We start from the raw sequence: 14,173 nt of genomic DNA on the forward strand, positions 1-14,173 counted from the left end.
TAGAATCATAGAACCACAGAATGGTTTGGGTTGGAAAAGACCTTTAACGATCATCTATTCTAACACCCCTGCCATGGGCAGGGACATCTCCAACTAGATCAGGGTGCTCAGAGCCCCGTCCAACCTGACCTTGAACACTTCCAATGATGGGGCATCCACAACTGCTCTGGGCAACCTGTTCCACTGTCTCACGACACTGATCATAAATAATTTCTTTCTTATGTCCAATCAAAATCTACCCTCTATCGGCTTAAAACTGGTACCTTTTGTCCTATCACTTATAGGCCCTGGTAAAAAGTCTCTCTCCATCTGTCTTATAAGTACCCTTTAAGTACTGGCAGGCTGCAATCTGGAAGGTCTCCCCGGAGCCTTCTCTTCTCCAGACTGAACAACCCCAATTCTCTCAGTCTGTCCTCACAGCAGAGCTGTTCCATCCCTTGGATCATTTTTGTGGCCTCCTCTGGACCCGCTCCAGCAGGTCCCTGTCTCTCCTGTGCTGAGGGCTCCAGAGCCGGACGCAGCACTGCAGGGGGGTCTCCCCAGAGCGGAGGAGAGGGGCAGAATCACCTCCCTCGACCTGCTGGCCATGTTTCTTTTTAAGCAGCCCAGGATACGACTGGCTTTCTGGGCTGCAGTCACACACTGAAATGAATAAAGCCAAAACAAATTCCCAATGTCAATAATCCAGGTTACTCTAGTTTTTCCTTTATGGAAGCTATCACATCACTTTAATAATCCCTCTAAATGAGGCAAACTAAAGCCAGAAAAAATTGTAGAAAAGACATGACGAGAACAGTTTCAGTCTTAAAATTCCTAACATGCATCAGAATCTTATTAGCATGAATCTAATTATCTATTTTCTTCATTCACCAAGGTTTTTAGTTATTAGTCCAAAGTCAGGAAACTGAGTATCTGTCTTCATAACAGATGTCACAATCACATCAAAATCCATCCAAAGAGTTTGGACATGTCAGTATAGAAATGATAAAGGAGCCTGGTAGGAAGCTGTAGTCATCACCATTTGTATGACACAATTAATCTTTCCCAAATCCATAAAGGTACATCTATACCGTTAGGCACATATAAGCTCTTTACACTGCAATCATAAAAGAATGAAACTGCCATTCTTCTTACCTGATATTTCAGTGCTTGAAGCTGAGTTTCATAATTCTGAGCCATTTCATATTTAGTTTTCTGTAAGTCTTCCAGTTTCTGCTGAAGTAAACCTACCTACAGTTAAAATAAGCACTCAAATTTACCTTTTCAGAAGTGTTCCAAAATATGCCATTTTGGAATAGTCATTTGAAACTTTGAAAGAAGACTGCTGCTTAAAGGATAGGTATTAAAAATATATATTAATTCAGAAACTTAATAATAAAACTGGATACCACAATGTATGTATCAACATCAAGTTAGGGATTTTATAGTGAAAAATCTCATTGTATGCTTCTGTTATGATTTAATGATAATACTGTATGATTCTGCCATGAAAGACCATTTAATGAAAACATTTCTGACCTAGCTATATGAATGAACTGCTGTACCCTGTTGTGAAAATTTTGCTTGAATGTCTTATATAATCATATAAATTACCTTCAACTTATGCACAAATTATCAGGAGATACTGTGGACTCATTTCAGTCCCTAAGTACAGTGCCATTTGAGATATCTTGAATTATCTGACAATTTCACAGAGATCTGAGAAATATGACAAAGAGCATATACGACATCTATGTTTTCCGGGAGGGGCAGCTGGAAACTAGGTGGAATATGCTAAAATAGTTCGGATAACATCTCTGTACAGGCAAATAAATTGATGCTTTAAGGACTGGCTGGGTGAGTTATTCTCTTGGCTCCTCTAACTCCAATGACTAAGGGGAAATTCCTAATTGCTCATTAGGTAGAGTTATTTCATTTTCAAAACTCCCACTGGCAGTTTAGACACCTAACTCACACAAAGATGCCCATGTGTAAACACGCAACTCTAGAACTGAATGCTCTGCTAGGATTTACTGATGCTCTGAATGAATATTCAGCAGACAAGACTGTGAATTACAGACAACATCAAGTACACTGGGGCTTTCAGTTTGGTAAGCAAGTCTAAGTGGTAATATAATTTGAATCTTCACTATTAATAAAATTATCATACAAAGACAGCATATAACATAAAATGATAAAAATCAGGTATAAACAGAAATTACAAAGACATAATTTTGTGAAACTTTTCAAACTGTACCTTTCCATTTAAAATTTCTAATGAAACTAGAAGTGTTGGCATTTAGAAAAAAAATCAAATTATCTTTTTACAGCTGAACTAAGAATATTTGATTTAGACTTTAGGGAAATAGAAGAAATATGAGACTTTCAGTTACATTTTTACAATCACTTTTCAGAACAGAAGCACACTTTAAAACAAAACACTAAGGATAATTAGTGACCTTTAAAGGATGTTTGGTATTTTTTACATAATAGAATAACCAGGTCTCCTTATAGAGCATTTAGAGCATACCATTAACGAACTCCCAGAATAAATACTTTCTTTATAGAATATGATTTTCTTAAATACCTCTTGACCTTTTTGATCCAGTTTGTTTTGGGCATTTGCTAATTCTTGATCCCGGATATCCATCTTTGCTTCTAAAGCTTTCATCTTCCTTTCCCATTCCAGTTTCTTGCTGTTCACCATGATGTCAATTTGATGCACTAACTCCTGAAGTTCAGTTTCACATGGAGAAGTTCTAATAATATTAAAAAAAAAATTCTTTTTTTCAAATAAAGAATAAGGGAGAAAACAATTTTTTATTTACATTGTGTCGTGGTTTAGCCCCAGCCGGCAACTAAGCACCACGCAGCCGCTCGCTCACTCTCCCTCCCACAGTGGGACGGGGGAGAGAATTAGGAAAAACCTCGTGGGTTGAGATAAACACGGTTTAATAGGACAGAAAGAAAGAAGGGAACAATAATGATAATACCAACAAAGGAATGTATAAGAACAAGTGATGCCCAATACAGAAATTGCTCACCACCCCGTGATCGACAGCCCGTCCCCGAGCAGCGATTTCCGCCCCCCCGGCCAACTCCAGTTTATGTACTGGGCATGACGTCGGATGGTAGGGAATATCTCTTTGGCCAGTCTGGGTCAGCTGTCCCGGCTGTGTCCCCTCCCAGCTCCCCGTGCACCCCCAGCCTGCTCGCTGGCAGGCCAGCACAAGAAGCTGGACTGTCCTTGACGGCTCAGCAACAACCCAAAACATCAGCACCTTATCAACAGTTCCTCATCCCAAATCCAAAACACAGTCTCACACTAGCTTCTGTGAGGAAAACCAGCTCTATCCTGGCTGAAACCAGGACAGTATCCACCCCTTATTCCATACCATTTACGTCATGCCCAGGTCCTATACTTTTCAATACATTCCAATTATTCATTATTACTCTTCCTGTCCTTTAATATATACACACAGATATCACTCTCTTAGTCCATGGGCCATCACTTAAAATGTCTATGGAGTTCAGTCAGTCCATGACTCTGGGCTTCATCCATCATAGCAGTCTCTCAGGGCAGGGGAGATGGTATGTGGTGTTGGATTGTCATCTGGCACGGTCCATGTCCATGATCTGCAGGTCGAAGATGTCGATCTCGAGGGATTTGTTGAGTGCAAGCTGCTGAAGCCAGTTCTGGTTTCATCACTGCTGCACGTTGCTTGGTTTCAGTGAAGCTCATTCTTCATCAGTCTGGGTGATTCTTACTATAATACCATTGATATGGTAGATAGCAGCCATAGTAGTAATGTCATTCTGAACAATTAACATAATACAATTCAAATCATTGACTGTTTTCACCCAAAATCAAGTCTCCTTGAGGTACACATCGGACTTCCCCATCCTTCCGCATTACCCACCAAGTGCACCCAGGTCCCTGGGCAAAGGCAATCCCACGAATGGGTTTGCCTTTTCCTAATGCAGGAGTAACCCAGGCTGTCTTCCCCAGCATGTTTCTCACATGCACCACAGGGACTTTATCCCCTTCTACAGTACGTAGAAGTTTTGATTGGGCAGGGCCGGCTCTATTAGTAGATCCCCTAGTGTTGACTAACCAGGTGGCTTTGGCTAAATGTTTATCCCAATTTTTGAATGTCCCATCACCCATTGCTCTCAGTGTAGTCTTTAACAGTCCGTTGTATCGTTCAATTTTTCCGGAAGCTGGTGCATGATAGGGGATATGATACACCCACTCAATGCCGTGCTCTTTGGCCCAGGTGTCTATGAGGTTGTTTCGGAAATGAGTCCCATTGTCTGACTCAATTCTTTCGGGGGTGCCATGTCGCCATAAGACTTGCTTTTCAAGGCCCAGGATAGTGTTCCGGGCGGTGGCATGGGGCACAGGGTATGTTTCCAGCCATCCGGTGGTTGCTTCCACCATGGTAAGCACATAGCGCTTGCCTTGGCGAGTTTGTGGAAGTGTGATATAGTCAATCTGCCAGGCCTCGCCATATTTATATTTCAACCATCGTCCTTCATACCAGAGAGGCTTTAACCGCTTGGCTTGTTTGATCGCAGCACACGTTTCACATTCATGGATAACCTGTGCAATAGCATCCATGGTCAGGTCCACCCCTCGATCCCGAGCCCATCTATATGTTGCATCTCTTCCCTGATGGCCTGAGGTGTCATGGGCCCACTGAGCTATAAATAATTCACCCTTATGTTGCCAGTCCAGATCCACCTGAGCCACTTCAATCTTAGCAGCCTGATCCACCTGATGGTTGTTTTGATGTTCTTCGGTGGCCCGACTCTTGGGTACGTGAGCATCTACGTGACGTACTTTTATGACGAGATTCTCTAGTCGGGCAGCAATATCTTGCCACAATTCAGCAGCCCAGATGGGCTTGCCTCTGCGTTGCCAGTTGCTCTGCTTCCATTGCTGCAGCCACCCCCATAGAGCATTTGCTACCATCCATGAGTCAGTATAAAGAGAGAGTACTGGCCATTTTTCTCGTTCAGCAATATCTAAAGCCAGCTGGATGGCTTTCACCTCCGCAAACTGACTTGATTCACCTTGTCCTTCAGCCACTTCTGCAACTCGTCGTATAGGGCTCCATACAGCAGCTTTCCACCTTCGATGTTTGCCTACAATACGACAGGACCCATCAGTAAACAGGGCATATTGCCTTTCGTTCTCTGGCAGTTCATTATATGGTGGAGCCTCTTAGTACGCGCCACCTCCTCTTCCGGTGATATTCCAAAATCTTTGCCTTCTGGCCAGTCCATGATCACTTCCAAGATTCCCGGGCGATTAAGATTTCCTATTCGAGCCCGCTGTGTAATAAGCGCGACCCACTTACTCCACGTAGCATCAGTCGCATGATGCGTAGAGGGGACCCTCCCTTTGAACATCCAGCCCAGCACCGGCAGTCGGGGTGCCAGGAGGAGCTGTGCTTCAGTACCAACCACTTCTGAGGCAGCTCGAACTCCTTCATATGCCGCCAATATCTCCTTTTCAGTTGGAGTATAGCGGGACTCAGATCCCCTATATCCTCGACTCCAAAACCCTAGAGGTCGACCTCGAGTCTCTCCTGGTGCCTTCTGCCAGAGACTCCAGGTAGGGCCATTCTCCCCGGCTGCCGTGTAGAGCACATTTTTAACATCTTGTCCTGCCCGTACTGGCCCGAGGGCTACGGCATGAACTATCTCCTGTTTGATTTGTTCGAAGGCTTGTCGTTGCTCAGGGCCCCATTTAAAATCGTTCTTCTTCCGGGTCACTTGATAAAGAGGGCTTACAATCAGACTGTAATTTGGAATATGCATTCTCCAGAAACCCACAACACCCAGAAATGCTTGTGTTTCTTTTTTGCTAGTTGGTGGAGACATAGCTGTTATTTTGTTGATCACATCCGTTGGGATCTGTCGACGTCCATCTTGCCATTTTATTCCTAAAAACTGGATCTCTTGTGCAGGTCCCTTGACTTTACTTTGCTTTATAGCAAAACCAGCTTTCAGAAGGACTTGAATTATTTTCTTCCCTTTCTCGAAAACTTCTTCTGGATCTTTGGATGATTGTCCATTGTCCAAGTCACCATAAATCACTTCCAGCACCGCTAGCTCCCTCAGGTACTGGATACCTTTCTCCATGGTGGTCCACTTGCCTGGGTGACATAGAACATCTTCCTTGAAGGGATACCTTTCCTTCACACCCGACAGGAGTCGTCTCCAGAGGCTGAGGACTTGTGCACCTTTTCCAATTGCTTTGTCAATGCCCCCTTCCCTAGAAAGGGATCCCAGCTGCTTGGCTTCCCTACCCTCTAATTCCAGGCTACTGGCCCCATTATCCCAGCATCGGAGCAGCCAGGTGACAATGTGCTCACCTGGACGACGGCTGAAATCCTTTCGCATATCTTGCAATTCACTCAGGGATAGAGATCGGGTAGTTACCGTCTCTTTTATAAGTTCTTCCTCTTCCTCCTCTTCAAGCGATGACTCGCTCTCTTCCCTCTTCCGTGCTTGTGATGGCCCTGCTTCAGAGCACTCTGCCTCCTCACTCTCTTCCTCTGGCTCCTTCTTAGCAGGATCTTCCTCCTCCCTTACTAAACGAGCTGACTTCCGCTTCCAAGATTTCTTCTTTTGTACAGGGGCAACTGATACCGGGATGGGCTGGTCCTCTGGTTCAGCTGCAACAGTCTGAGTAGCTACAGTGCCCGCCGTGGGGGTTGGAGTAGTGGCAGTGCCCGCCGTGGGGGTTGGAGTAGTGACAGTGCCTGCTACAGACGTTGGAGTAGTCACAGTGCCTGCCACATTGCCATCAGACCCAGAGAGCCCCTCTCCCCTTTGCATAGTGTTAAATAGGGTTCAGTAGGCATGGGCCAGGCCCCAGCACATGGCAATGATCTGTGTCTCCTTGGAGCTGCCAGGCTGACAGCATACTTCTTCCAGATATTCTGCTAGTTTATCAGGATTCTGCACTTGTTCGGGAGTGAAGCTCCAAAACACCGGAGGTGCCCACCGCCCCAGGCATTTGCCCATGCTGTTCCACACACCCTGCCATTCATAACTATCCAGCCTTGGGGCAGATCTCCGGGTGATATTCTTAAATTGCTTGCCAACCTTAGACAAAACTGAAACCATGTTCCCCAGAAGTAGCAATAGAGGTATTTTAACCAGCCAAGGGTGTTCAAAATACTGAAAAATTATTGTGATGAAGGAGGAAATGTTATGATAGAGGGTATCAAAGGTACCATTCTGCATTTCCTCCATAAAAAACCTTTCAGAGGCAGAAGTATAATTGCTAATCGTCTCCACAAGACTGTAGCCAAAATACAGTAACGGCTTTAGTACAGAGCTCAGATGATACCACATTAAGCTCAAGGTCAGTGCTCTAAAAACAAAATTCACAGGCGAGACATTACTAATCATTGCAGAGTACAGCAGCCCGCAGAAACCAACACCGATCCTTAACATGTACAGCAAAGACGAGAGCATGATGCAAATCAAACTGATACTGTGACCTGCAACTGTTATTATCTCAAGCCTCGGGCCCCACGTTGGGCGCCAAAAAGGACTATCGTGGTTTAGCCCCAGCCGGCAACTAAGCACCACGCAGCCGCTCGCTCACTCTCCCTCCCACAGCGGGACGGGGGAGAGAATTAGGAAAAACCTCGTGGGTTGAGATAAACACGGTTTAATAGGACAGAAAGAAAGAAGGGAACAACAATGATAATACCAACAAAGGAATGTATAAGAACAAGTGATGCCCAATACAGAAATTGCTCACCACCCCGTGATCGACAGCCCGTCCCCGAGCAGCGATTTCCGCCCCCCCAGCCAACTCCAGTTTATGTACTGGGCATGACGTCGGATGGTAGGGAATATCTCTTTGGCCAGTCTGGGTCAGCTGTCCCGGCTGTGTCCCCTCCCAGCTCCCCGTGCACCCCCAGCCTGCTCGCTGGCAGGCCAGCACAAGAAGCTGGACTGTCCTTGACGGCTCAGCAACAACCCAAAACATCAGCACATTATCAACAGTTCCTCATCCCAAATCCAAAACACAGTCTCACACTAGCTTCTGTGAGGAAAACCAGCTCTATCCTGGCTGAAACCAGGACACATTGCTAAGATTTTATTTTAATTCTGATGGAAATAACCACTTTTCAACATCAGAAAGAAATGGGAAAGATAAATGATGCCTGGAATGGAGGTGGAATCTTATTGCATCTATCTTAAATTTGCCTGAAAATCAGAGTATTTAGCATATTCTGGACTATTTGCCTAGCTTAAATGCTGTTTGATGCCTTCTCACTCTTTCAAGGATGAACTGTCAAATGAGCATAAACTGAGTTGAAAGTATCCAGGCCCAAGCCTCAATGGACAAGAGTAGGAGAAGCTGAATATTAAGTTGCTTAACTTAATATAGGACTTCCCACTAAAGGTACATAATGATGGAAACAGAGTTTGTTGGAGGAAGTTATTCAACAGCTGGCTTGAAAGCAAGTCAGTTTTAATTCTAGTAGGAAGCACAGAAGTGAGTGCATTTTCAAAAAGAACTTGTCTTTGAGGGACCATGTGCTGGATTTCATAGAGATTTGTGCAACATCTGCAACATAAACATTATTTTTTTCCCAAACTTCTGAGATTAAACTCAGAATACTTCCCTTACACTACGACTTCATTGTCAGTAATAGACAATATTTTATATCGTTGCTTTAGGAATATGACGTGTCCTAAGTAACAAGATAATGATATATGGTTAATTTATGGTATGTTAGAAAACTGAAAACAGTCAAAGTTGCCCTCTTAGTTACCCTTATATAGAAGCAGTATATTAGTTATAAAAAATTAAACTTTGTCTGGACAGTATCAAACAATGTTTAGATCAGTTGGTATATGTCACTTAGCAGATATATACAAAGTACCTGAATTTAGTATGGAGATTTGTTTATTCCATATCCATTCCAACTTTGTATGTGATGATGAATATAAGAAAAATTTGAAATAAGAAAGATATTGATTATAGAAAATTTGGCTCCGCATACTTTTGTATGCAAGAAATTGCATAATTCTTTCTACACTCTAAAACTTTTAATTTGTAGAAATTACTATTTCACATCAAGATTATACTGTCCTTCTAGGTTGTATGAGATTTTTTCCTGAAATATTTTTGAGAGTTTATTGCCCAGTTCACTTCAATTGTTTTGTTAACTGAGAGCTTCTCTTAATCTGTAAATTTACAGCTGACATTTCAGATTTGCAATAATTTATTTAAAAGTCAGAATCTTTCTAGAACTCATGGATCTATTCAACTTTCAGTGAAACATTCCAGCTAGAAAAAAAATAAAAACTGTTTATTGAAATGTTCCTGAACATTTTATTTTTCTGACTTACTGCTTCCTATCCACTTTAGGATTCTAGGGTTTGGGAAAAAGATAAAGGAGACAATGTACACTCCTGTCTAATTCCTTCCCATAAAATAAAGAAGGGGAATTTTATTCTATTAACACTTCGAGCTGCTTTTGGACTGTTAAAAAGAAGAATTAGCTGTTGAACAAATTGCTTAACTAGGTACATGAGCCCATAAATTTTCTATAAAATTTAATTTTCATCAAGTCATATGGAGGAAAAAATCAGACTGTTTCCTATCACTATGATTAATTACACATCACCAAAAAGAAATCTGTTACTTGTCAATCATTAAAGACTTCAATTTGATCTCAGTTTACTTCAATTGAGATATGAGATCAGAATTAGTTAAGACAGTATTTTGGATAAAAGCCTTTAGCAGACTTACTCACCACTGTAATGCTCACTTCGTCTCATTTATTGAAATAAAATTATTTTTATCAACTTTTTTTTTTAAATACCAAAACTATCAAGCATTTTTAAGTATGTTCACAGCTCACAGAATGTTGGCTGTAGGTATTTTTATACTAAGTACCAAAAGGGGCATATATACCACTGAAGTAAAGGCAAACCTTTCACTGACTGTTTTTAGCCAGTGGAATAATGTGTTGAGTTCTTAAACTTTTGAGGAGTAGCATCTCTTTCATTTCACATTCTGTAAACATTTCATTTCCACACAAATTTTTTAGTGGCATCTGGTTTTAGAGCTTTTTTTATACCTTTCTTGTTTCCTGTTCTTGTTTTAATTGCTTTACATTTTTTTTTCTAAATAAGAGATTCTATTTATAAATCAGCCTAATATACAGCTTCATTACTTTCTTTAGAAGACATATTTTTATCTTATCTTTATAACATATTGGAATATATTGAAATGTGTCATTGTTAGTCGTTGCAACCTTTTCTTGGCCATGAAAAAAAATATTCTCATTTAAAACCTTCAAATTACTCTTTTCAATGGTATGATCTGATAATTGTGAAAATTTCTGCATTTTTCTCTCTGCAATGATTTAGAGATCAGTGTATCCAGTTACTGCCATATCTAAATGAAGGTACAAATAAAACCAATGTTGTTTCTCTACTGTCAACCCTCTCTCCCTTGTCTCAAACAGATATACTGGTAGTGGTACACCTGCATTCTCTTCATTTTTTTCATCTGTCATAGTGACTATCCATTGTACAAACAAAGTTTAATCTTAATTTAATTTCCATTTCCTCACACTTGCATAATTTTTGTCTCTTCTTTCTTTTTTTTGTTTTGATTAGAAGCCTATATTGAATTTCCTGTTGATAAAACCAGCAATTGTATTATTTCATAAATTTGTTAACTAACCCTCCTGACACCTAAACTGATGCAAAAGATGTATTGTAACCTGTTACTTTTCATGATATAAACTTAACCTTATGATAAACAAGTTCCGTCACTTTATAATCTGAATGCTGTGACATTGTTTTGAGTTATGACATGTTCTCTTTTCCTTTTAGTAATACTAATTATCTCACTGACATTTTCCCCAAAAGTAAAAGTGATAGCCACTGCTTATAATTTAATTGGTTCTTTAATTTATAAAAATCTAAAAGCTATGTATTCTCTCGATTGCTGATGGTACACATCTCTGTGTGCACATGAAGTGCCTTTATGATCGCTAATCATTTTGCAGGCATTCTAACATCTCTGTGGCATGAGGGTTTGTTAAAATGAGCATAGCTATTTCCTTAAAATGAGCAGAGCTATTATTTTATGAAATAATTGCCATAGAGACAGTCACACAGAGACAAAAGATAGTACAGCATTTGAATAACGTAGCAGCAATCTACAAAATGGTTAATGATAAAAAGCACAGCAGTATGCCTGTAACTGCACCATCCTAGGAAGGGTTGGAGAGGATTTCAATACCTCAAATTAGCACAGAATGCCATTTTGTGTCACGAACGCTACAATCTGGCATATGTTTTTGGGGGACATTGCAACCGAGAATGTGCCAAGCAATTAGGAACTCTACTTTAGCAGAGCCACACTTAACCAAACACAAATTGATCCATGAACTCAGAGGTAATATCCCTACGGCCAGCGAGCCTCCAACCGCTGAGCGTGCTGTCAGCACATCGCCGAAGAACAGTAAGCTAACTAACACGCTCCTCTACTGTAAATAACTGTGCAAACTCAGCCTTAATATAAGCAGATGCTTTTACTTCTGGTAGTGAACACCACCATCTTGTGTGAATGCTAGCATGAAAATGCTTCCTTTCTTCTCTGATAATCTTTCACATCCCAGCTGTTCAGCCAACTCTCCAAACATCTGCCCTCCTAGTGCCCTGAAGTCTCCTGTCTGTAGCTTGTGCTCTGGGTCAAGTGCTGGTCCTGCATGTTCTGCGTTTCATACCCTGCATGCTCAACTTCTGATTGCACTACTCGAAAAAAAAAGGAGTTCCTTAACATAGAATCATAGAATAGTTTGGGTTGGAAGGGACTTCAAAAGTCATCTAGTAAATGGATGGGTATGTTTATTCAATATATTTTTTTAGTGCTTAAATGGTGCCTATCCCTTGTTTGGATAATTATTACATGAAACGGGAGCAAATTTGTTAGATTTGCAATATCACAATTAAAACAACATGATTTTTTAAAAGTAAAGCTCTTTAAAATTCTTATATCAACAAATGCTTGAAACTTTAACATTATTAATCTTAGGCTTGAAAAGGCTCTTTAAATACACACATAAATCTTAATGCCTTTTTAAAGTTAAAACTGTTAGCAATGCCATTTTAAAATTTAATGTGAGTCATAGAATGATAATAACCAAAGTGCAAGCAAGTAATACACTGTGATGTAGATATCACAAAACAAAAATGCCCCCTCCTCAAGTGCCTGAAACTAATCTCAAAACGGCATTAATGATGCAGCGAACTTGGATTGCTTCTGGGTGGAATATAAAATGGGATTTTGAAAACAGAAGATGAAGCGATACTGCATCAGGACTACCTTTTCTTTGGTAGTTCTATAAGGACCCGTGCCCTTCCAGCCTCATGTATTGTCAAGTGGCAACACTTCGGTGACCCACCAGCAATGACTCAGCTATCTGATTTTAGCCTTCAGAAATAGGTACTTTCTTTATTGTGTAGCACATGGATCATCTAAACACTGTTATACAAGTGCAGATGCAACCTCTAGCCTGGGTCGTGAGGTTACTGTTTCAGACCCACCGTGGCTGACATCCTTCTCTCTTAGATTTCACCTATCCTTTTCAGATCATCCCACACAAGGCAAGTTCCGCAGCTGTTGCTAGAAAATTTTCTCTGAGTAGTTCTTGCACGTTTCTTGAACCTAGAACCACCAATATAAAAAAGGGGGCTGTTGAAGGAAAAATCCCTTCTGAAACATCTTCTCAGTCTGTCTCCACCTTCTCTGTCTACTTCCTTACTGAGATGCTCTAGGTACACCGGCAGCTGAAAAAGGAGAGCTGTACCTGAAGCTGCAGATTACGACTGCTGTTCCACTGCGAGAACTACTCTCTATCATGGCTGTGGCATTACAAACAGATCTGCACACCGCAATTATCCCCCACCTACTAGCACAGAGGTACTACTAGCTTCCGCAACTATTATTTTAGTCCCTTCAGTGTTTTGAAAGGAGTGCTAACTATCTCCCTCAGAATATGGCCAATCATGTGGTATCACAATCATGAGAATTTATTTTGATCACTGGATGTGGAATGTGGAAAACTCTGGTATTTTTTGTTTAATACGCCATCAGGTAAACAGACAAAAAATAAGTTTTCCCATAAAACAAGGAAGTAAGGGGTTTTTACCCATGAATTCAGCATTCCCACTTTGCTGAATGCATACATCAAATGGATTCTTCATACATGGAAGTAACGACTTGTATTTAAGCAAGTAGCTGCTTTTTTATTGTTGTTGCATTTACTTTGAAACAGCTCAAAACACCTAAAGGTATGTGATTTTTAAAGTGATGTAGGCAAGCTCTTAGTCTTCTTTAACTCCACTTCCATATTGGTGAAAATATTAATATTCTGCTGTCATTAGTAACTATTGATCTTCATGTGACTCTAGATGTTTCCAAATTTAGACAAGCCAAAATCCAGATAAGAAGTTTTACCAACTTCAAGACATTATCACAAATTATTTTTGCCTTAGTTAGACCTTTCTAGCTCTATTTATCTGCCTTTTGCTTTAGACTTCTGCACAGATCTGTATTTTTCTGGTTGTTTCCTAACAGACATAGAAAGAATATTATTGTCCATACACTTCATACTAAAGTTGTAATTTAGAGACTGACATTTGGTTCACGCTGTCAGTCTCCACTTCATGCCTTCTTCCCTTACTACTCAGGTTTTCTGACAAATAGGAAAATATGTATGACTGTATTTATGCAAACACAAGCAAAATCTATGCAGAACAATGTTCACAAAGATTTACATCTTACATAGTACATTAATTACTTTTTGATCCTTATCAAGAGCCAATATTAACTCCTTTTCTGTTCTTAAAACTTGCTTTAAAAATAGGAAATATATAAAACAGTTGTGATACAATAGCCCATTAGAATCTTCTACCCCAAAGTTCCGTTATATAAACGACAACTGATTTATTTCACAATTTTTAGCCATACAGAATCATACACATCTGTGGATGGATAATTTATGATCTATGAGTTCTTGCAGCTGGCGTGTACTAGTCATGATTTCTACTACCATTATCCAGCCCTTTTCCCAGTTTTAAAGGTATCTGCATTATTTCTGGAATACTGTCAGCATAGACTGAAACAAATGTC

General features: G+C 40.6%; 1 protein-coding gene across 1 annotated transcript in view; it reads right to left on the minus strand.

Moving 5' to 3' along the window:
- DEUP1 (deuterosome assembly protein 1) overlaps positions 1–14,173 on the minus strand; it is a gene marked incomplete at both ends in the record, with an annotated part of 53,007 nt that overhangs the window by 37,507 nt on the left and 1,327 nt on the right. The window contains 2 exons of the mRNA XM_082007182.1: positions 1,135–1,230; positions 2,567–2,738. Coding sequence (XP_081863308.1) covers positions 1,135–1,230; positions 2,567–2,738 — 268 coding nt within the window. The remainder of the gene's footprint in view (positions 1–1,134; positions 1,231–2,566; positions 2,739–14,173) is intronic.

The sequence above is a fragment of the Phaethon aethereus genome (genome assembly GCF_964289735.1).
Source record: "Phaethon aethereus genome assembly, chromosome: 1".
Classification (NCBI taxonomy): domain Eukaryota; kingdom Metazoa; phylum Chordata; class Aves; order Phaethontiformes; family Phaethontidae; genus Phaethon; species Phaethon aethereus.